The sequence below is a fragment of the Amphibalanus amphitrite genome, unplaced genomic scaffold (genome assembly GCF_019059575.1).
Source record: "Amphibalanus amphitrite isolate SeventyFive unplaced genomic scaffold, NRLGWU_Aamphi_draft 000325F_arrow, whole genome shotgun sequence".
NCBI classification, from domain to species: domain Eukaryota; kingdom Metazoa; phylum Arthropoda; class Thecostraca; order Balanomorpha; family Balanidae; genus Amphibalanus; species Amphibalanus amphitrite.
In genome coordinates, this window is record NW_024881820.1 from 588,317 (window position 1) to 612,861 (window position 24,545).

Genomic DNA, 24,545 nt, shown 5'->3' on the forward strand with positions numbered 1-24,545 from the left:
CCTAAAACCGTCATCAAAACACATCTGAAGGCGTCATCAGGCGTCATTAGAGGCGCCATCAAAGGCGTCACCGAACGCCCACAAACATTATAGACGTCATCACGACCGTTATCAAATCCGTCATCCGTCACGGCAAGAACTGTCACCAAGCAGTCATCAGATGACTATTGGACACGAACAACATCATCTATCGCCACGACCGGGGTCCGGGCAATGTGATCCAGTTTAACATCGCCGGCTCCCTGCTGTGCAGTCACGACACACGACACACGACACACCGGTCATATCAGGCACAAACGAGCACCGGCGTGGGTTGGAGCACGAGCGTGACCTGCCCGCGTGCACCGGGGTGTCGCATCTCTCCCGGTCAGGTGGACTTTCCAGCGATAACAGCGGAGGCAAGCACACGAACGACGCTGGTCTGGTCAGGTGAGGTGAGGTGATCACGATTGGTGGGGCGGGTTTATAGGTGGAGGTGGGAGGAAGGGCGGGGCTGGAATACGGCGTGATAGGGCATAGGTGATAGGGAATATGTCCAGGAGGAAGAGGAGAGAGAAGAGCGGGGGAGGAAAGGGGCAGGAATGTTCTGCGATAAACAGCTCGGAAACTTGGACTATATGCAAACAGGAAGGGAGGCGAGACCGTTAGGAGAGGGTAGATCGGGGAGACAAGAGGGAGAGAAGTGATGAGCGGAGGGGAATGATAAGAAGAAAGAAATGAGTTAGGGTGGAGGAATGGCAAAGCTATGAGTAAACAGCGCAGCCGCACTCAAAGCGCAGCGGGAGGAGGAAGGTAATTGAATATGAGGAGGGCGTGACGCAGAACGGTGCACTGTGGGCAAATATCGGGCACTCCGGGAGAGCAGGGGAGGCGGAGGAGCGAAATGAAAGGAAAATACCGGAGGCCAGGAGGAGGCAGCGGGACGGGGCGCGGCGACGGGGCGTGCTCGGTTGTTTTTCTCAATGCGTGCCGGGAATGCCATGTCGTTGTTGACAGAGGCCTGCGTGCCGCGGCAGGAGAGGGGAAGTCAGAGGAGGGAGCGAGGACCGACAGCGCACAAATCGGGAACGGAGGAGGGCTCTGACGACTGAGGGAGGAGGCAAACATTTATAGCTCGGCCGCCGCCACCAGTCCTACACCAAGTGCGATCGATATTCTGGCCGTGGGAAGCGCAAACATCTGAATGTTCCACACCGATAGGACAACTTGACACCCTTGAGTTTTTGACACTCAGCATGGCCTCTTGAAGCAGCCCGTCAATCAAAGCAGTGTCCACCATGACAGGAGCCCAAACATCTCGTCCAACTGTGGTCAGAGCACGTAAGGGCCGAAGCAGGACGCTGTTTCGGCCGATGCTGCCCGACAGGGGGTCGGAGCGCAGGTGATGCAGAGCCGGTGCTCCACCCCACCGCGTGGGTGGAGCTCAATCAGACAGTTTAGCGAGGAGAGTGACTTGGCACCCCGGGGTCTTTGATCGTCCCGCGCCTGCACGGCAGACCACGCCCCGTGGGCGGAGCATAGCACCGGACCGGCCTGCAGCGGCGGCCCTAACTCACGAGTCGTCTACCGCTTAACGACCGGTCCCCGTCCCGTGACGAATTAAAATGTCACTTTAACTTGTCGTATATTCTACTAAACCCTCCTCAGCTGCTTTCGGTACCAAACGAATGGCTTAGTAAATACAGTAAATTCAATGTGTCACGTTTATGCTGAGGAAAGTTAAATTAACGATCGTCGGAAACGGGTCATCATTTCACGCCCCTTGCTCAGCCACCGATCAATCTAGGTCCGATGGGCCGACCTGGTACCCACTCGTCCACAAATATTCAGATTAGCCGCTGTCCAAACAGGCGCCGCTTCGTTCCAGCACGGCCCAGAAATATTGATCAGGCTGAGTCAGCCTTTCCGGGAAAATGTTCGTTCGCCAGCCGGCCCCTACATAACTCGTACAGCGCCAGACCTGGCCGCCGCAACCACAATGAAAACAAGCCGCACGGTAACGAAGCTAATTAGAACATTAATTTGGCACATAATCAGCAGGGGGCAGTTTCTTTATCCCCAACATAGCTCGGTTTTATCCAGGCAACGGCTGTTCGGACATGAAGAGACACCACGCGCCTCCACGTGGGACAAAGACAGCACTGATTGAATTGGCCCATCCACAGGAAAAGACGGTGATGATATCACCATCAAAGACATCACGGAGGAGTCTACACCGTGCGCGGCCGAGCGCTCACACGGACCTGCGCTCCACCGCAACAGACGGCCCGTGACGCCAGTGTGGACTCTGACCTCGCCACACACGACACAATGCCCTTATCGGCGGCGAGTTATCCTCAGAACCAACACAGTCACGTCACCAATCGACGGCTATTGGCGGCGGGCAGACGACGGAAGGTAGACGGTAGACGTCACTGGTTCGACCAACGTCACGCCACGGCGGGCAGGTGGGCACGGGACTGGATTTGAGACGGACATAGACGGCATCGGGAGTCATCAGAAGTCATCGAATGGCGCTGAGTGTCAATGCGTGACGATAGTGATGTCACGGCAGCACGTCAGCAATGTGAAGGTCAGCAGTCTGCGTAACCATATTTAGCCACCGGAGAACGAATTCATGCCTAGTATAGGTACACGCTCCATACAAAGTCATTCACAGAGTCTGAGCGTTTTCGTTGAAAATACAAAATCATCCCAAGAAAGTGCTTAAAAGAAGATTGAGGAAGATTTAGAGCAGATAGGAATATATCTGAAGGTCAACTATGAATGATGAAAAACGTCCGCGAACAGTTGGGCAATCGGACAGCGGACAATGTCCGCGAGGTGACGGAGGGCGTTGTCCAGGCGCCACCCCGCCGGACAGCTATGCACATCCAACCGTGCAAACCGGGGGACGAGGGGGGGGGGAGGCGGCCGAGGGAGACAGTCGGACACGACCACCCAGGCCGTCCACCAATCAAACCATCACCGGAGCGGTGGCTGCAGCAGAGGCGGACCCTGCAGAGCCGCGGCGTCCCACAGGGCGGCGCCGGGTCGGGCGGTGGCGACGATCAAAGTCCCCGCCGCCGCCCCCGCCGCTCCAGCGAACGGCATCAAACAATCCGCCCCCGCCCGATTGTCTATCTCGCCCCGTATACGCACCGCTCCAGAGAAGAAATGAAAGAAAATAATCAGCATGTGAATTAGCGGCAGCCACCTGCGTCTCTCCCATATACAGAGAACAGACGGCGCCATCCCACGCCTGCAAAGAACCGTTCAAAGACAAGGAGAGGGCCGCGCCGGGCGGTGTCAGCCTCTCGCGCAGAGGCTGACGAGGACAGAAGGGCCGCGTCTCCTTATCCGGTGGCGACGTTCAGTCGGACACAAAGCGACGGAGCCTCTTCAGACATCAAAGGAGCCGCGGCGGCATGGGACGCCCTTTTACGGGCGGCTACCCGTTCAGGAGAGGCAGTTTCAGCGCAGTAGTGCCACGCAGTCTCATGGGGTTCAACTGCGCCGCGTCGCACCGTTTGTCTGAAGCCAACAGAGAGATGGATGGATGAGCGGAAGTCCTCTGATGTTGGCGGCACTCTACAGAGGATCTTAATGTCTGGCTGGAAACGGGGTCCAGACTCCAGCGTATAGTATCTACGCCTACGCCTGAGCAATGCAACGTGCGCAGAGAACCAAGGTGAGGGAGTGTTCAAACTTGTTAGAAACGGTTTAATGCTAAAAGACACCTGTGGTGTCAGAATGTGGCGCATGATGGACACTACCTTTACTTTCTGAATAGTTTTCACCAATCAGGTAGGCAAACTAGTAGACGGATCGGGGCACCACCAGCATCAACATTCAACAGCCTGGCACTGACAGCAATGTAAATCGCTCTTCTCCCATGCTCTCTCATTTGTGACTAATCACCTCCGCACGTCACGCAGCGTCACACAGCGTCACAGATGACGTCACATCACCAGGAGTGTTCACGGCCGGCTGGCGTCGGATAATACCGCCTCCAGTCTCAGCTGGGCCCTGTCAGCCGCGTTATTTATGTTTCTACACACGGTACCGCCTCTGGTGGCTGTTGGTGACGATTCTGGCGACGAAGGCGTTGTGTTGTCGCAAGGACAGCAGCAGGCATAGAAGAGCTGGCAGTGGGTAGTGCTAATGGCGAACAGCGCCTGGTGTGATCACAATGTGAGACGGCACACCGAGGCTAGTTAGTTGACAGGCGGACGTGTTGGTGGGTCACTGCTACCGGAATCACAAACGTTACACAAATGCACATAGTATCGTCGTGTGTGCTAGACGCTCCTTCACGAGCTCAACCCCTGCGTGAAACGTTCAACTAACTCCGTTACGTTTAGTTGATTGGATTTCATTTGGTTGTCACACGCCTGCTTAGTGTCGAGGAGGCTGTTCGCAAAAACAGCTCAGGAGCGCGCACGACTCCATCGTCGTTATTTCAGTAAATCCAACGCCAGGCTCCCGTCTGCGCCCACACGTTCACTCATCTGCCTCCGACCCAGCCATTCTCATCCATTCTTCCTCGGCGTGATTCGCCGGCGAGTTCTCAATTCGTGACGATGACTGGGTGTTTCTGGCGGCGCCCGCCGAACGCCGGCTCATTCCCGGTCCGTTTGTGTCGGCTCCGACCACTCATCGCGGCCGTTTGAGTCTCACAGAGCGGCCTCCTGGCGTCCTTCGGCACGTCCACATCCCAAGCCGCGCCGGTGGGCCGTTTAATTACCTGTCAGGGTGGGGATGCCGCCGGGGATTCTTGAAGAGCTCCATTTTCAGTCTTCTTAGGACAGTGGGTCGATAGTCAAGGCCAAGAGCGAGTCACCAGCCGGCTCAACGGCTGATTTAGAGAGGAAAAGGGAAAATAAACGTTAAGATTACATACTTCAGGACACTGGTTTGGCCACAAGTATCCGCGATCGTAAGCAAGATGGAGTTTTCATCGCGTACTGACGTTTTGTCACTTACGTCGCTTTGGTCGCTTACGTTTAGTCACCAACTCATGTTAGATTATACTCCATCTCTAATACAATACCCTCAAGGCATTATCCTCGCCCCACTGAAAATCGTGCCGGGCTCCACTAACTCAGCATCAGTGATCTTGAGTCGGGCTCTTCATAAAGATTCTCGTCGGACGGTTCATAAAAGCCGCCAGGCTATAAATAATAGAGCCAGTTCAGGCCGAGTGCCGGCGGCGAGCGGCGAGCGTGGCTCGATGAGCATTGAGCAGTGTGATCACATCTGAAGCCATTTAGATGCGGCAAACGCGGCAGCATGAGACATGGCCACGGTGTTATACACTAGGGGATTGCGTGATAAGAGAAACGCCAGTGCGCCTGGTGGAATTTCGACGTCGTTAGCCATGAACTTAGGCCGCAAAACCAGCCGGTCTGCCAGCTAATCAAGTTCTCAAATGTCTGACGGTGGCTGGCGCACGCCAGATAGGCTTATAACTAACCACATGCAGCCCATCGCGGTCTTACTAATCCAATAAGGCCAATGTTGAATAAGGCGCCAGAGACCAGGAATGCGAAGCTGTCAAACATTTGCGAGTTAATGTCATTCGCGACATTAAGTTACGTTTCCATGAATTCGCCATTGCTCTATTGATAATAATCCAGGAGATAAGTCGGCAGAGCTTTACATTTCAGTACGATTGTAGATCAGCAGCAATTGCTAATGCCCACCGACCGGACATAGCCAATCGTCTCACCGAAGGAACAATACAGGCGGAAAGGCAATTTACTCAGCCTAATCAAACGTCTTTCACTTCAGTTCACAATGGCCAAGTAATGGTTCCCGTTCCCGGATGTAGCAGCCTGCTCGACACCCTCCGTCCCGGGAAATGACTCGTCACAACACGGAAGCCAAACAACGTCCCATTTTGCCCACTCCATCCTGCATACTGAGCCGTAACGTCTCTCATACGGCTTCTACACAGCCCTGTCCGCCTCATCATATGACCAACGACGCCCAGCGCGCTCACTCCTCTCAGTGTGTATCATTAGCACCTCAGCCGACCACCCTGCACTCAACACGCCCGCCCCGCCCCTACTTGTCATGCACACACAGATGCACCCGAGGCGCCCGCGCCGCCGAGGCGTGTCAACGTTCCGGGAATGAGAGCGCCCGGGGGCAGACAGGTCACGTGACTAGTGACCAGTCAGCTGGCGGCGTGCCCCGTGGCGGCTCTGCAGCACGTGCCTACAAGGGTGGCCGATGCAACATTCCACGCGGCGTATACAGACGCGGACGGGTGAGTGGCCTTGGATTGGACCGGAGTAGACGGTACGGCTAGGCCAAGCCGTAGACGAATCGCATGTGATAACCGATACCGAGACGGTTTGATCGTAAACATACACAGGCAACATTTCAGACATTCAGATCTCGTTTTCAGGATAACCCCCATTCCATCCACTTGTCAAGTCAAGGTTAATCCCGAGTCGTGATAGACCATATATCGGTTGTTGAGACATTTCCGGAGTCTCTCAGGACAAAATTCTCCAGACAACTAACTCTCCCGCGACTCCAGACAGCGTCCCTGAGGAGACAGTCCCACACAGCTGGATAGACAACTTTCCACTGGCTTTGTTTGGCTTCGTTTCGTGCTCGTTCGAGAAGCACTTGCCCCGGGGACTCTCAAGTGACGCCACGAAAACAACTGAACTCTCCAGAGGCTGCCAACGCTGTTCAGATCCACAGATAAACGTTGGGACGAGGACAAGTCGACAAACAACGCGCGATATTCACTTACGGAGTTTTAAGCGCTTCACAAAGGGTATCTGCTGGGAGGTAGATAGAAGTGCTTTTCAAAAAGCGATAAAACACCCAATGTGTTTATAAACAAGCACATCGAAACAGCGAGAAACACTGTTTGAACTAACAAAACCTGCTCATCTGAGAGCCAGGCCAGACAGACCCGTTTCGTAACTTTTATCAGTGAGGAGCACTCGACTGAAATTCCTCCTACTCCACGCTGACCGGCCGCCCTCCCTAGACCCTATCTTGCCAATCAACCTGCTTTGTAGTGGTGCCAATTTCATGAAATTTCAATTCCAATTCCGATCCAATTCCAAGAAATTGCCAAGTAAATTTCCAATTTTGTCCAAAGCGGGGGCTATTCCAATTTTTAACGATTTTTGCATTTTTTGCGTAAATTTTAAGTGTTTAAAAGCGTTTTAAAGGCCTCCGTTTTAAAATTTTAAATTTTAAAGGCCTTGTGTTCCGATTAATTTCCAAAAAATGTTAAGAATTCCGTCCAAATTCCAAATTGGAATTGGACAAAAATTGGAATTCCAAGAAAAGAAATTCCGATTGGCACCAATACTGCTTTGACAGTGACTGACGGACCACCTGTGTTCCGAGCTACCGCTGCACTAGCTACACATAACAGCCGCAGTAGCTGCACATAACTCGCTGCGTTGGCCAGCATTTGCCGGCGCCGCCGGCGGCTCCTCTCGGCTGCAACAAAGGCGCCGCGCCGGCGTCCGCTGTTGGCGCCGGGCGGCGCGCGCCTCGGCCCGACTTCAAACGGCGCCGCCGTTTCGTCAATGGGCCCGCCGGGCAGGTCCTGTCAGGGGCTACACCGCGCCGCCGCTGCGTCTTCAATCACTACGCTCTCCGAAAGCTCATGGTCGCCGGGTCCGCCAGTCTGAATGGATCCAGCATCAGCACGCGAAATGCACATCTCATTACTGAGTCGATCAGGTCCGGCCATAACTCGAGAAATAGATGGCTGGACGGTAGTAAATCAGATGCAGTTTGTATACATTCCGCATGCACATTTGCATGTCAAAGGGAGCTCTGGGGCTGGGCGGCAATCTAGATGAGGCGAGAGAGTCGCATCGGCGTGGCCACGGTTGGCTTTTATGTCCTCCGTGATCATGAACGAGAATAACCGAGTCCACACCCGTGATGGTATAAACTATAAAGATATCATGTGTCGCATTATCTAACTCATCCGTACAGTGACACGCAGACGAACAAAATTCAGAGCATGCTCATTGTCAAGCTCTGCATTTAATTACACTTCCAGCCCACTCCCTGTCCGGTGTTTTGTGTAGGACCGCTTGTCCAGAGACGGGAGGTATAAATATAGCCCGTTCCAAGACCACTTGAGGATGGTGTCGCCCGATAAAAAGCGTCTGCCTCTGGCGTCGCACGGTAGGTCTCCCACAGATCTCTGGATAGTGTTACTGACCTGGCCTGGCAGCGATTGCATCGAGGCGTAAAAACAAACCAGACATGACACCGAGAACAGGCATGTTTACTCTCTGGGAGCTGGCCTAAGACGGATTATTTAACACCGCGGTAGCCGGCAGCGGCCACCTGCAACAAACGCCGCACTAAGTGCACTTAGCCAACCACAAGCGCGCGCCAGTTTACGCAAAAGCGCATCTGGAACGAGTTTAACAGAACGGCATTAGGCACGAGTGAGTGCAAAGTTGAGCGAGCCACAGCAGTCACATTCACAAAGGTGTGCAGCATAGGCCAACCAGCAACTCGTTAGCTTTGCAGAAGTGCTGCAGAGTTGAACTAATTCATTCAATTCATCCATCATCCGATTCATTCATTCTCATTCACAATTCCTCTCCAGAGTCCCCACAGTGCATTGTCCCTAATTTGCCGCTTAAGCCGCCCACATTTCACACAGTGCAGCGTTCCGATCGGGCCTGAGGAGTCACTGGACGGCCCGTGGCCTGTGGCATCTGTCATACCGCTGTCAGAGGCAGGCAGGCGGCTCCTTCCCTGGGACTGCTCTCCCCCTCTGTCTCCGTCTCTTTATCTTCAGCGACGGCTGAAGGTGGAAGTAAGACAAACTACTGCCAATGCGTTATCCGACCACGGAATAAATCAATTGAAGTCCACTACTTCGAGTCAGAAGTCAGGAAAGTTACGAGGTGATTTCAATTCAGTTGAAGTTTCTAACCCTAAGAGCAGTCGGTCTTTCTTCCTCATACCTCTAACCCGCTCAGTCACACACTCATCACAAGAAAATGACTCACACATGACAAATGACTCACAAACAGCCCCCGAATGACCCCAATTTTTCACCTGGGCGGCCACGGGTCAGGCCCCGCGCGCAGCAAACACCTCCCGCTCTCCCCGTCACCGTCCCGATGGAGTTATCGACAGCCAATCCGGCTGTTTGTGCGCCCGTTCGCCAGCCGTCGCCCACGGGGACAGCACGTCACGGAGAGTGAGGTTCCCCAGGCGCCCCTACCGAGAGCGCCCATTGGCGCCGTGGGTCGGCCCACCTGCGCATCGCCGGTCTGTTGGGAGACGCGCCCTGAAATGGTGGCTAATTGCTCCAGCCACCGGGTGGGGAGGGGAGGGGAGCGGAGGGGAGGAGAGGGGGTTCGGAGCGGGCGCCGGGTGCGCGGCAGGGGGCAGAGGGGACGGGGGACAGAGGGGATCAGAGGGAGGCCAAGGGCACCCGTGGCCCACGGGCCGTGGGGAGCGTCCGCCAACTGACGGCGGCCGGCGCCGTGGGATTTAGAGCCCGGCGCGGATTATGGGTGACTAATCCATGATTCCAGTGATTGCTTTTGCTGACACTGGCAGACGCTTCCTATATGAGCGTTGCGCAACCAGCTGTATAAACATACAACACCATTGGGCCGGTTCAATGTATGTTTGGCGAGTGAACAGACCAGCAGTGTCACAGCCCCTGCTCAACACCCGATGACCTAACCACCTCGCTGTACCCAGATACGACTCGTAGCGTAGGTACTCGTTTTCCCGAAAGCGACGTCTCCTGGGACCCGACACGTAAATGTTTCGCTTCGCGGCGCCGCTGCGTGTTGATACGGACCAGTACGCAGTGATAAACTCTGTCGAGTGGCTGTGACCGGGTCCAAACTGTGACACGTGTAACGGCGCGTGGGCTATGAGCTGGAATAGGTGGGCGGGGCACGATAGTTACGGGCCGGGGGAAGGGTAGAGAATATAGCGGTTGTGGCCCTGAGCCGTCCTTTTTCTAATTGCCCCACTGAACGGTTATTTTATTAGGCATCTGAGCTATCCTGCCATCCATGGCTTACAAACCTCCCTTCTAAAATATGAACTGACCCTGAGCACTGACCCTCCACCCCTCCGCCAGTATGAAGCACTGGCCAGAGCCGGCGCGCGCACAGAGGCGGCGGCAGCCGGGTGGTCTGGCCACCACTCGCCAGCAATATTTATGACCGACACACCCGGCACCTCTCCGTCACTTGAACAGTTGACAAAGTGCGGCGCACGCTGAGAGACCTTGGTCTGGTACGCAGACCCTGGCGGCGCACTGGGGGTCCCGACAGTGAGCGCCTGGCATCCGCCTCTGGTGCCTCGCCGGCGCCATTAAAATGCCGAGGAAGATCTTGCTGTCGGTACTCGAGAGCCGACAAGCTCCGACGTTTTGTTAGGAGGCAGTTTGTAGGTTTTGTGGAGCCAGTGAACATGCCGCCCAGTGGACGTAGCTCCTGCGACGTCGCCTTGCGCCTCCAAACCCGGAGAAGCCGCGAAACCCGACCGGGTCACCTGTCAGATCGGCGCCGAGATAGGCCCGCGAGCCAAAAGGACAGCGCCGTGTCCGGGCCAGCGCGCCGTCCGGCCGTCGGTGGGCGAGATAGGCCCGGCAGATAGGCTTTGTTAGTGCACAATATCTCGGCGCGGCCGCGCGGCGCTTTCTAACGAGGCCCAGGGCGCCGTTGGGGCCGACAGCGCAGCGGCGGCGCCCTTTGAACGCGTCGGCCGCGCGCGCTTTGAAGCCCCGCCGGCGGGCGCGCGATAAAACAAACCGCGGCGCGCCGGCGCTGGCTGCCAACGGTGGACGCGGGCCATCTCGGTCCCAGGGCGCCCGCCACACTTACAGAGCGCCCTCAGAAGGTGTCGAGTCGCCGCGTCGACGGCCCCCGACTCTGTATTTACTCCGCGCGGTAAGCAGTCTGCCTGGTCGGACGGCCCGGTGACAGGGAGCGCGACGGGGCCGGCCGGCCCCGGGCAGTCGATGCGTCACCGACACACGGATCTGCGTCCGATCGTCTCCGGCGGGAAGGGCGCCAGAGGGAGACTCATCTCCCTGTCTAGGGGAAGATGAGTCAGACGCCGGGGGCGGCCGCCGCCACCACCGCCGACGACGACGGGCAGCTCTCAGCTCCGTCGGCAGGCTCGCTTCCCGGCGCCGGCCACCGGGTCGCGGACAGTGCAAATCCGTGTCATTCCATAAACAGATGGGCCGGTGGCGATCGGCGGGCAGTGTAAACAGCTCCGACACGGCAGTGTAAACAGGCTGCCGACGCCACTGCCAACGCCCGCACCGGCGGCGGCGGCCGGCGGCGCACCGGCGACTAAAGATAGCCGACGCCGCCGGCCGACGCGCTCGGCAGCGGCGGCGCGATGGCGACGCGCCGGTGACTAGGTTAGGGTGCCGTCGGTCTTCGACGATCACCCTTAATCTCGATGCAGTCGTACCCCGCATGGCCAGCGCCTCTCAACGCCCCTGCGCCACCACTAACACTGAGCAGCGATTGTTTATATTGCAAAATAAAATTCACCATGTTGTGCGGACTGCAAATATTGGCAAAGAAACCGTAAAATTACCCCAGAAAAACGTTTCTCATAGAACATGGCCTGCAGTGCACAGGGGCTTCACGGCTAGAACACGAAGAGCAAAGTAATATCACTGTAAAAAACGTGGTCAATAAAATGCACCTAATAAAATTCGGTGTAGCAGGTCGACCCATGGGTAAACCAGGTTCCAATTCGTCCCGCTGACCCTTCCCATGCCAACAGAGACTGGACCCAGTCCCATTCTCTTACAACCCCGGTCCCGGCAACTAATTGGATCTGGGCAATGCCGCCCGTCAGCGCGCAGCGGCCCAGCTACGTCTGATGACGGCCCGTTTTACGACCGTAACCTTACGACCGTACGATCGTACGACTCCGAACGACGCCGCGTACGACGGTGAGGACGGCAATGCGTGGTTGTATATGAGACTGTTCGTTAGCCCAAATAGAATACCATGCTGGTGGTTGAAGCGAGGAGGAGATTCTGAGCAGCATTTTGGATTCAGCAGCGCGTGCGCCATGTGAGGATCCGTGTGAATCGTTTTACCGAGCGTGTCGGTCGTATGTCGGTTTGGATGAGTCAGTCAAAGGATCTCTGGCAAGTTGGGTCCGTCTGTCAGCTCCTGCGTTATCAAGAATCTACCATCACCAAGCCAATTTCCCGCCATCGTCGCCGAAACCCGCCGACGCAGCCACCTCAGCTGTGGTTTAAATCGACTCGAATCGCAATCTAGGGCGGTCACAGACGCGTTGGCGGGGGCGGCGGCGGCGGCGGCGGGGGCGGGCGGCCGTCTCCCCCCGTATTGATCGCTGAAGCCGCGATCATCGGGCAGTGCAGGCACACCGCTCAACGGTCAACATGCGGCCAACATCCGGCCGGGGCGGGGCGGGGCGGGGTGATAGAGTTTTGAACGAGAAACCTCGTGCGGCAGCCTACACTGTCATATTTCTTTCATGTAGCTGTCATATTTCCCCTGCCCACCCCGAGCTCCCCGAGCGTTCCAGCGTATTATTCGGGACAAATTCAAACAGAGCCCTCCACTAAATTCAATTTGCCCGGTAGACGGGTAATGAAAACCAGGCGGCGATTCGTTAGAAATAAATGATCGGGCCACAACTCAGCCAGATAAATCACGCTCGGAAAGAGGGGGAAAGAGGGCATGCGGGCGGCGAGGAACAGAAGAGAGAATTGGGCAGATAAGCAGGCACCGATATCTTATGGAAGCAACAATGGTCTGAATGGGAAGCGGGCACAAAAAAGAGAGATCGCATACGATAAGTCGGAGAATGGTGGGGAGCAGAGTCAGCGGGAGGGAAATCAGAACTGACGCGGGCCGCCGCGGAGATATATGGCCGCGTTCAGATCAGATCTAGATAGAGCGCAACAGTGTGTGGCGGATGAAGGGAGAGGCGAGAAGAGGGACAGGCCCCAGGGACACCGGGCGAGCTGGAGAGATCAGCTGTCTCTCTAGTCTCTGCTGGTGAATAGCACCGGAGCGGTTCTGGGCTAGTACTGTCAACTGGACACTTGGACAGTGGACGGGGCATAGCCGTCTTAGCAGGGCTGAGGTATGGATAAAGGCTTCAGGGCCGTGCACGGCCCTGAAGCCTTTATCCAAGCCTTTATCCTTATTCCACGGCCGGGGCATTCCACGTCAAATCAAACACCGAAATCCGTCATCCCCTTCGATTTTTCTAAAAATTTGTAGGCAGACTGGGCATGGTTCAAAACTGAGTTACGTATAATATTTTCGAAATTTGATAACGTATCGCTGAGATATAGGTCATCGAATATAGCGAAAAATGCCACACATCAATTTTTTAAATGGCTGTAACTCTGGTTCCCTTTCTGGTATCAAAATGATATTAACAGGGTCTTATAGGCAATTGATAAGGCTTTGATTTTTAATTACAAAATTAAATTGAAGTGACCTTGAAAAGCATTGGACCTTGAATTAAAACAGAAAAATTAAAATAGCAAAAAACACGTCACCTTCGATTTGCGTAATTTTTACATATTATGTCCGTCACAACGTTCCTAACCATCTGTGAAAAAATTGGAGTGGGCCATTCATAACTTTCGCAGCAAACGCCGTTTTCATGCATCAACATCACGCAACCGCGCGTGACCTTGAAAGACAGAGTCAAGACATGCTTGCTTGTGTACACTTTCTGAAATGAATGATTGCTGATTATTGATATCCCAAACTCTGCGAGAATGGAAATGCATAGTCATCGTAGTCAAGCATTCATGTTCCATAGTAAAAGTGTCTCAGGCTAACGGTATTTTGCGGTGAATTTTGAGCCGTGTGGAAATGCATCATGAAGTAAATTTAACGAAAACATTATCACGCAACGATATCTTCACGTCTTTTGATCTTCACTATACGAAAGAACATACATTTTTTTTAGTATGCATGGGGAATTTCTAGTTAATCCAATAATAAATATGGCAGTTAGAGGCCTGCTAAGAGTAACATGTCGCCGGCTGAGGCGGGCTCGGCCGATGCGGGAAACGCAGCAATCATAATTTTGTGTTTACACGTTCATATTTCAATTGTTTACCAACCGATTTTTAAAATTATATCACCATAAGATTGCCTGTACATTTCTTAGTCATCTCACAAAATTTGACGCGAATCGAACGTAAGCGGTAGGGAGCGCGATGTAAAGACGGAACCGTTCCGTTCCGTCCCGGCACAGTCTACAATTCAGGCGGCGCGTAGCGGTCGGCGCCGGCTGCCGAGTCGCCGGGTCGCTGCGGCGACAGGATGTTCACTTTACACCGCTATTACTAGAACAGTTGTGAACCGATTTTCTTGTTGCTTGCACGATGAGATGTCCAATTCAATTCTTGACAGGTAGCCATAATTAATTTCGCATTAATCTTATGAGATATTGGCGAAAAACAGGAGGGGTGGGCGAAATTCGCTCTTCCCCCTCCACTGCGCGTGCTAACATGCGTTTGCATATGTGCAATTTTCTTCAAAACTTATGAATGGCCCACTCTAATTTTTTCACAGGTTGTTAAGAATATGGTAGGCAATAAAATATATGAAAATGAGCCAAATCGAAGGTGACGTGTTTTTTGCTACTTCAATATTTGTGCTTAAGAACAGAGTTAAGCAAATTTCAAGGTCATATATTTAAGTAGGTGCAATTCTAAACAAATGCTTAAGAAATTACCTAAACAGTAAGGTTTATTTCATTCAAATCAAACAAGTACAACCAAAGTTATGGTCGTTCAAAAATATAAAGATGCAACATTTTGTAAAAATTTGATGCACTATATTTAGAAGACCTGTGGTCAGAATGTGCAAAAAACATCAATGTAATGTCCGGAGCCACACAGGAACTCGCTCACAAATTTATAATGAAATCGCTGATGGTAAGGTGCAAAACAGCCGATTTTTGTTCGATTTGACGTGGAATGCCCCGGCCGTGGAATAAAACTCCCGTGGAAAGTACTTCATTGGAACTGGCCACACACGCCGCAATGAATACAGAGCGATCGTTACGTAAATGTTTACAATACTATCGAATCACCCTCACGCCTTCCTGATCCAATACTGACACTTGAATAGTCGTTGATTACGTTGTCTAAGACACCGAAGCTGCACCGGCCGTTCCGCACAAGGCCGTGGCCCGGCCCCCGGCTCGGCTGCCCGGAGCAGTGACCGTCCTCTGTCCACGTGCGGGCCACTGAACCGTAACCAGACGGTCTTCGTGCGTGACTACCATCCCCTCCTCCTCCTCCCCCGCCGTCCGCCACGACAAGTCAGCCTGGAGACCGACCAGCCCCTCGGGCCAGCGACCGCCGGGTTAGTTCGCCACCCTGCCGCCAAGCGGCGCTATAGTGCGGCGCGGGCCGTCCCCGCGGCGAGCACCATCCATCAGGCGCCAAGCATGGCTTTGTTGGGCCCGGCTGGGCGCCGCCGGCCGGGCCGGAGGAGACCGCCCGCCGGACCGCGCCGGACCGCGCTGGACCGCGCCGAACCGCCGGGTCCTGGTCAGTGGATGGGGAAGGCCGCGCTCGAGGCGAGTCCTGTCGCGATCCGCGGCCCTGGTGACCGTGCTTCTTTGTCATGACAGGTCGGTAGTTGACCCAAACGTGTGCGTGACTGTCAGGGAGTAGATAGAGGCGCGCCCCACGCACTTTCGGCAAATGCTGAAACGTCACAGCCGAATCGCCTCATAACGATACATGGGCCAAACCAGGAAGATGCCACCGAATTAGCGACATCATGTCGGTCAGATGGGACCATTTGTGCTAACTTTTCCGCGTCACACCTGATGTGACCCACCATCAGGGCAGCCCTATCAGCGGGCACGCACCATTAGCCCCATTCGGCACATTACACCAGGATGAGCCGCGCGTGCCCCGCCGCCGGCGTCTGACTCGCGGCGACTCGAGTCATCGAGTCGGGCAGGCGGCCGGGACCACATCCGGCCCTGTCGGGCAGAGGCCGCAGCTGGTCCGACCCGAGCAGCAGCCGTGGATAATGAGAGGCGTCGGAGCGCGGAACGAGAGCCGGGATCAGAGCCGCCGCCGTATCAGAGAGCCGGAGAGAGGAGGACACCTGATCGTGATGGGATGCTACATGAGCAGCGTGACCCCAAACTACCCCAGCACCAGCCTATTACGCACCAGTAGTTCCCCAAACACCACACCATCACCACCTGTGCCGGTGAGGCTCGAGTGGTCGCCCAGCGCACGAGCGCGCGATGGCGCAGCGGGAGTGGGGCGGGCAGGTCGCACTGTCCAGTCAGGCGTGTCCGAACATCGTCCCACCACCGTCCAATGGCTGCTCCTCGCCCGCCGAGCCCCAGATGGGCCCGGAGCCATCGCCACCTGAGGCTCGGGCGCTAACAGGCTAAAAGCCCCGTGGGCGACAGGAAAGCAACATAGGAGCGCACAGGAAAACGCATTAGCGGACAGGCCGTCATTGACGGCAAATGGTGGACAAATGAGGGTAAATGTGGGTAAATGTGCACACATGTAAGCGAAGTGGTATGTAGGGCAGCCGTGGGCATTAGGAAAACAGCCACACATCCATCGTATGCTAACATCTATTGCACACGTGGGCTCCTCCTTGATTCATTGTCGTCCAGTAACCACATACACTACAGCCACCCGCCTCGTCGCCATGAGAATAACGCCCCATCCCCGCCGGGCGTATCGCCCGCAGCAGCCCCCATTGCGTGCTGTGAGAGGGCGAGGGGCGGCACGAGCTGTCGATACCGGCACCGACGACCGCCGTCCAGCGGAGCCGCTAAATTGTCCACTCTGAACGCAGTGACCGAGCGGCGTGCTGACCGTGCGCCGTTACGAGCACGGTCGGTACAGCGCGTGTTCCATATAGAGAGCCGAGTGGTGCCTTGGTCACGCCCGGTGATCGTTTACTGCTACTCCGCTATGGAGTATGGTGCTCGGGAAATGGTTACTGGTCAGGCCGCTGGGGAACGATATAGACAGGCCCGAGTGTCGAGACGGCAGTTGCAGGCTGAGGATGTTGGTGCATCACTGCAATTCCAGTGCTGTACGTGACTGTTTGACCACGAAGGGATCTCGTCGCCGGAACACTGCTGCCTGAGGCGTTATTGCGTCTCCTGATCCCCCCGGGGCCCGTTTGTGGCTGCGCCGCGGCCGGCGGGGCCTGCGGTGGGGGCTGCAGTGGGAGCTGGGAGGGGAGTGGGGATCTCTAATCTCACTCGGTGTGGGCTCCGCACGTCCCGGCTCAGGCGACCACGCCGACGGCTGACGCCTTTAAAGCTTTCAATTACGGACGCAAAGCCGTACCGACGAATTCAGTCGACTTGTAGGAATTTCAATTAGCCTTTCGGCCGTAGGAGATTCAGCTGGATCAATGCAGAGCAGGATAGGACACCCACTTGCCTTTAAAGTGGACATTAGCTGCCCAGAACTAATGCATCCAAGTCGAAAGGACGACATTTCGGCAATGAAATTGTGGCCTGAAACGAATTCCAACAATCTATCGCAGCGGGAGCCCTGAGAAGTTAATGCTTGGCTCGGAATACATGCATCCATGAACTGAATTGATCAACTCTGGTCGGGAAACCAATTCAAACACTAATCTGAGGCAGCGAGCAGTCCCATGAGATCCGTTCAAGCACGACTGAACCGAAGCGCAATGGATTTTGCCATGTCAAGAAGCCGACACCCAGAAGGGCAACAACTCTACGAGCCCACTGACGGCGTGAGCGAGAGGAGCTCTCGCTCGTCAGCCTAGCTCGTCAGCTTGGCTTGTCAGCTTCGCTCGCTACGGGGCGCAGACTGCAGTCTGAATGCTGATCTAAGCTCGACACGATCGCTGGAGAGGCACGTACCAGGCATCACTTCGTCGAACCCCGACCCCCTGAGTCAGCACCCGACTTTCTCCCGCTCAACACTCGCTCTGAATCTGTCACGGTCTGCCTGCATCCAGTATGCACATTAACCGACACACAGACAGTCAATCAATGTCTACGTCGAAACAACAACAGCGCAGCAGGCACCATCGGTCACTGCACTGCCATGACCGCGGCGGGGGCGGAGGCGGGGCGGGGGCGGGGGCGGCGGCGGGCGAGGAGGCGCGCAGTCCTCAACAAGGCGACGTCCGTGAACCAAGAACCACCAGCCACCAACCATGGTTGTCCCAGCGAGACAACGCCATCATTAATCGTGATGTCAGACTTTCGGTGCGGGTCCGCTCGCTGCCTCGTCTCTGCTGGTTCGACCCTGTGTGGGTTACCACCAGTTCCCCACGGCCCGCCGGCGACCCAGCAGTCATTAGAACCGCCCAGGAGTCCTCCGAAATACCGGGTCGAATAACGACCAGGAAGGACGACATGACCATTACTCAAAGACGCAGCGGGTCCGAGTTCCGATGTGACGTCTCATGAGCAAGTAATTATGAGGCGGGACGCACAGGCTAAACAAAGGAAGCATTCACTCCAAGTAGCAGGTGATAATTTCTGAGCGAGATTCTGAGCCTCGCCACCGATACGGCTATTTACTGACCCATCTTCCACGGCTAAACGACTCATCTCATCATCAATCCACGTCGAGTTAACAGCGACGTAGCCTCTCAGGCCTGCCAGTTCTCAATACATCTCTGTCCGCACATAGAACCCGGCTTCGCAAACTTCAAAGGCCATGCGCTAATGTCCCGCCGCCCACCGGGCTTCAAACTTCAGTGACCTCCATGACCTTTGACCTTGGTCCATCAGCGATGGCGGAGCGGCGTGGGGCGGTCAATATTCAGATCCAGTGCGCTGACCTCCCGTCCGCCGGCCGGCGGCCATTCTAATCAGCCGCGCAGATATGATAATCAGCTGGGGGTCATTATTTAACATGGAGCGGCCGCAGGTGCGGCGACGGCGGGCACGGAAGAACGCGATCCGACCGCCGTCAGCAGCAGCGAGCAGCCAGGAACGAACGGCCCGAGAGGAAATTACTTAGCGTACCAGGTGGCACACGCAGACCATAAACACAAACAGCTGTGCCAACCGGGAAACAAGGCTACCAAAACAACACTGGATATGAGCAATGGCGGACCTGACTGCCAGGATGACCCACAAATGAATCCGTAATAGCGCACAATATACAGCTAACGAGCGGGTATAACCACCCAGGTAGTGAGCTGCCCTTGTCGCGAAGACAACGGCGTAATTTGAAGCTCGCAAAAGGATGAAAATATGGTCATTGAGAACAATCGTCCGGCTAAACGCCATAATAACCGAGAATTCGGCAAAAATACAGGCTAGCGGGATTAAGTTTATAGTACAGGTGCAATTAACTTTACCATTAACTAGCTCCATAAACTAACAAATCTAGTAAAAATTGACCTTGCGGCATAGAAAACGTCTCTCACGGTAAGCTCCGACTCACTGCCGACGAGTCAGCGTTCACATCCCGACTCTAGAGGCCCAGTTGAGACCCATCATCCCCATCCGTTTACCCCGATTACGAACTCTTGCCCCAGGCGTAGGGACCGCCCCGTGGATGGTTTCAGGGCGGGTAGGCACGTCAGGTAAGCATCGTCCCTTGCCGGCGGGGAGGACCGAGACAGGGGCAGGCACAGGACAGAGAGGGGTAAGGCTAAAGCTGTTTATCACGGGTAACGAGCTCAAGGTACCCGCAAACTCGGGCTAACGGGATAGAAGGAAACACACGAAATGCGATCGTATAGGGAAGGAAAAGAGTGCGCGCTAAGATGAACATCACCCAGGTAGATACAGGTGAACTGGCTATAGATATGAAGAAAGGAAGCACTATCCCGGGTCTGCATGGCAAGTAAATCGCTGCCACCACAACCGGCTCACCGCTACCGCCACCACCAGGCTGAACCGGGCAGCTGCGGCCTGCGCTATGCTCATTATCGCTGACTACATTATCGCTGGTCGACCGGTTTGCCGTGCGCCAGCCATGGTCTCGGCGGACTAATTAGCCTCTAAACGTCCACGGTGAATCGGTTCACCTCTCTCCCCCGGGGGGAGGGGAAGGGGTAATTGTCCCAGCCAGGAGCGGTGGTGGTGGCGGCGGGGAGGGCTGGTGTTCGCTCTGGGATGGTAGTTATCTGAGGAGTTTCTGCTGTGAAGCCGGGCAGACTCATAGCGTGTAATATGCGGCAGGCTGGATTTATACTCGTGCCTTGGTTTATAGAAGGTAACGCGTGGTGACTATAGAAGGTAACGCGTGGTGACAAGCCAGAGAACAGACGCGAAATTCTGCTACGAGGCATGACTACTTCTCTCTGTAAGGTTGACCGCGCCGTCATCGTTTTCTGGCCGTTTTCGTGAGTCACCATCAGTGTGGATTTTCAGCGAACAAGAATGTCAGATCAGAAGCAAAATCGGCGCACACCGCCGAGCAGCGAAATGCGCCTCGTGGTGCGAGGCGAACGGTGGCGCACCAGAGATGATCATGAATGATCGCACCGCGTGTTAAGCGGTGGGGAAACAGGCGTGAGCCGACAGATACTGAAACTACGACAAGAAACCCTGTTGCAACACATCAGATAAGTAACACTCCCCGCTTTATCCTGCCATAACCACAGCGACATCCTTCCGTGTCCTGTATCACGCCGCCACGATCCATCAAACCGTAACGAGGCCGTTACGCTGCGGTCACGGAATCACGTTACGACGTCACGGGGTCACGTCACGCCCGGCGCCGGACGCCGCCCGGCCCCTGCGGCCGACTTCCGACCGGGAGACCTTGTTTCCGGCCGGGCGGAAGTCAGACAACGTCCGTCCGCTCTGCCTCCGGGGCCGGTGCGCCCGAATGCACACCGCATACATTGTGCAGCGGGGATCATGACCCTGCTGCTCACGTTATTGCCACCAACGAGGACGGTTGAACTTTCAAAGACATACTAAAGCTGGGTCTGGTCTGGGATGATGCTTCGAAGCTAGCTTCCGCTTTCTCAGAAATGCTCGTTCATGATGAGTAAAGCCGGAGGCAACTGTCACCAATCCAGATAAGTCGTTTTGCTCGTTCGTCCACATTGCAACTCTGAGAGTTGAGACTGAGCAACATGAAGAGAGCATATACGAAAATTGTGTGAGACGACCAAATCCAACGTGACAAACAGGCATACAAAAATAACGTAGACAGGTAAGAGTTCAGTGTGGCCAAATTGGCAATGTTGCGGGTATGAGCTACTATTACGCAGTACGCACACGCCATCGACTTATTTTCGGATGACTGCGACAGTCAGGGGCCAGGACGGGGACAAAGATGGGTGCGATTAGGGGTCGGGTCGGGGGGACGGGACGCTCCCCCACGCCGGCCACCTGCCGGTCAGGACAGAGGGACGAGCGGACGGGACGGGCCCGGAATAGGACAGAAAGGCTGCGTGGGGACAGCGACGCCAGCGAACAGTGAAACGTCAGGGACCACGCACAAAGGACACTTGAAAGGGTTGACGGAGGACTTCCTGACCCTACCAAACATTATTCTTTGCTATTGACGTAGCTTGGTGAGAGCGAGGGCTAAGAACGCGTTATTGGGTCTAAAAACACTTCGGCCGACGATCCTTCCGGTCGAAAATTTTGGCCGTGCGTGCTGTATGCTATGGATACTGAATGCATGAAATAAGCGTATCAGTGCAAATAAATGCTGCTATGACGACCAAAAACCAAACTTTACCTATCTGCACTACGTGACAATATGCCCTCAATAAGCAACATGCTTCGTCTTCCTCGTTATCGTCCAGCCCACTATCCTACCCCTCCTGTTGCCTTTGAACCCATACTGACTGGCTATTCCCCTCGTGGGCCGGTGGCCAGAGACCACTGAAGGCCGTTGGGAGCCTCCCGCTCCCTCCCGTAACCCGTTCGGGCGGCTACCAATCGGTGGACCCCGAACATCGGGACTCACAAATGGCTATGTTTAATGCATAGCCCGGTGAGGAGCCCGCCGCGGGCAGGGGTGAGGCGCCCGGCCCAGGCTGGGGTGTGAGGAGGCTGAGAGGTATGGGTCGAGAGCCGGGGGCGGCGCGGCACGGCGCGGCGGGCACGGGGCCAGCGCGGCGCGCACGGAACGAGCAGCGGCGCAGCACCGTGTGATAAATACGGCTTTCCAGGCGCGCGCCAAGATGGCGCCGATGCGCGTCCGGCGGCGATTACGGCGCACCGGGGGCTATTACGGCGCACAGGCGGCGCCAGGCGACAGCACCATTAATAAGAGGCACATTTCTAGCCCGTAATGGGTGCGCACGAGCTAACGCCCGGACGTGTGTACTGAGAAGTGTGTACGCCGTGCGGCCCTCTGTACTTGACTGAAAGACAAAAGCAGAACGAAGCGCATGCTGTTTGGAAAGGTACGATACCCTCGCTCGTCCCTAGGTAGGTACTGTCTCGTATCACCACAGCACAACTGTCTCTACGAGACGAATAAGTGTTTAAGCAACACTAGATACTGCGAGACGAATAAGTGTTTAAGCAACACGTAGACACTGCACGGATCATATCATGAATGGACTGACATGACAGGAGTCAGGACCCGTGAATGGGTCCATCACTTCAGACATCCAAACTCTCAGACAAACCACACCGCTGGCAGGCACGAAGCTCGCAGTTCACAATAACAACCACAGGTCTCGGTCAACAGCAATGGAACAAAACAGATCACCCCTTCTGTCCCGCATAAAACTCACCTTCGACGTTTCCCATGGCGAGGATGGCGATGGTCTTGACGGCCGGGACGGCCCAGGCGGCTAGATGGAAGTACTGAGAGTTGGCCTCGATCGCCTCCTGGCCCCACTTCAGACCGGCCGCCAGGAACCAGGTGAGCGTCAGGATCACCCACCAGATGCACGAGGCCATGTTGAAGAAGTAGAGGGTCATGAAGACGAACGTGCAGCCCTGGCGCTTGGTGCCCTGCGCGATGGTCGACACCATGTCCAGTTTGGGATACTCTGGCGGCGGCTCAAACGGCTCGTTGCACGAGATGGTGTCGCCCATGGCGAAGGCGATGACGTACGTCAGGGAGACCATGAAGTAGCAGACGCTGAGGAAGATAATGGGACGCTCCGGGTAGCGGAAGCGAGACGTGTCCAGGATGAAGGTGAAGATGGTGAAGGCACACGAGGCCAGGCAGAGTACCGACCAGACGCCCACCCAGCGGCGCGCAAAGTCGCGCTGCCAGTCCGAGAAGAACATGCCGCGGCAGGGCGCGCCGCAGTCGGGCGTCTCGCGCTCGCCCACCCGCAGCCGGTACGACAGGCCCTTGGGCACGCGGAACTGCACCGGGCACACAAAGTCCTTGCCGTCGTGCGGCGGCTGCAGGCTGGTCGGAGGGGTGGCAGCGGGGCTGGAGCTCTCGTTCTGAGCGGCGCACAGCACGTTCGGGCCGGCCTCCGGAAACTTGGAACACTCGAGCTTCTCAGGCCACTTGAAGCCGAACTTGTTCATGAGACTCTCACAGCCGTTGCGAGCCGACAGACAGAGCGAACGGCACGGCGGCAGCGGCTTCTCCAGCTGGGTGCAGACGGGCGCGTACATCAGGCAGAGGAACAGCTGCAGATCGGCGCTGCACTTGACCTTCACCAGCGGGAAGAACTGGTGGACCTCGAGGCCGGCCTCGTCCTGCGTGGCGTGGCCCAGCAGGTTGGGCAGGATGGTCTTGTTGTACTGGATGTCCTTGCAGAGCGGGATGTCGATGTCCTCGCAGCGGTCGTGGTGCGGCAGCTGGTCGCCCTCCACCACCTCAGGTCTCTGAGCGGCCGCCGCCGCCGCCAGCACCAGGCACAGGCTCAGAGTGAGCGCCGCCATCACTGCAGCCAGTCCACCGGAGCACACACAGACACGGGCTCGGCACAGCGGAAAGGGAACCGAGGCGGGGACACTCACAGGGAACAGCGGCGCATTCTGTGAGAGGAAACCGCGAGGAGCCGCCGACGAGTCACCGCTGACGCACACCACACCCTTCCGCTCACACTCCCTTGTCTGCCGACCGGCCGGCACCCGGCGCCGCCGCCGGCCGCCCTCGAGAGCCGAACGCTGATTGGTCGGCTGAGCCACCGGTAGCCAATCATATGAAGTGGTGCATCCGAAGCAGGCTGTGACGTCTAGCCTGATTGGCTGACGGTGGACACTGAGGGATGGGATGCCTCACACAGCGGGGGGGGGGAGACAGAGGTGCAAATTTGACCTTTAACTGGATGTGCAAACTTCGGGGTATCTTTCGCCACCAGTTTCTTTGCGCGTATTAAGAAAAGAGTGGTTTGTGACGAGATGAATCTTATGATATAAAAGAAAACGCCAAAGCTACTGCAGGAAAAATGTTTCAGCAAAATCTGTCTATTGGTTTTCGCCATTAGCAGGCCAAACCGCTGACCTTACGTCAAATCAATTAGCAAAAGAACCTTCAAAAAGCCTCTATGAAATTTGTTTTCTGCGACGCTCTAGCTCTTGGTTTACGAATTATACGACGATAAGTTGAAACCTGTTAAATCAGGAAAATTTAACGTCAAACCTAAATTTACCTTTGGTGG

At 55.6% G+C, this 24,545-nt stretch overlaps 1 protein-coding gene across 1 annotated transcript in view; it reads right to left on the reverse strand.

The window, feature by feature from the left end:
• Window positions 1-24,033, reverse strand: part of LOC122388500 (frizzled-7-B-like) — a 46,566-nt gene extending 22,533 nt beyond the window's left edge. Inside the window, exon 1 of the mRNA XM_043379651.1 lies at window positions 22,707-24,033. Coding sequence (XP_043235586.1) covers window positions 22,707-23,823 — 1,117 coding nt within the window. The 5' untranslated portion in view covers window positions 23,824-24,033. The remainder of the gene's footprint in view (window positions 1-22,706) is intronic.
• Window positions 24,034-24,545: the final 512 nt, after the last annotated feature.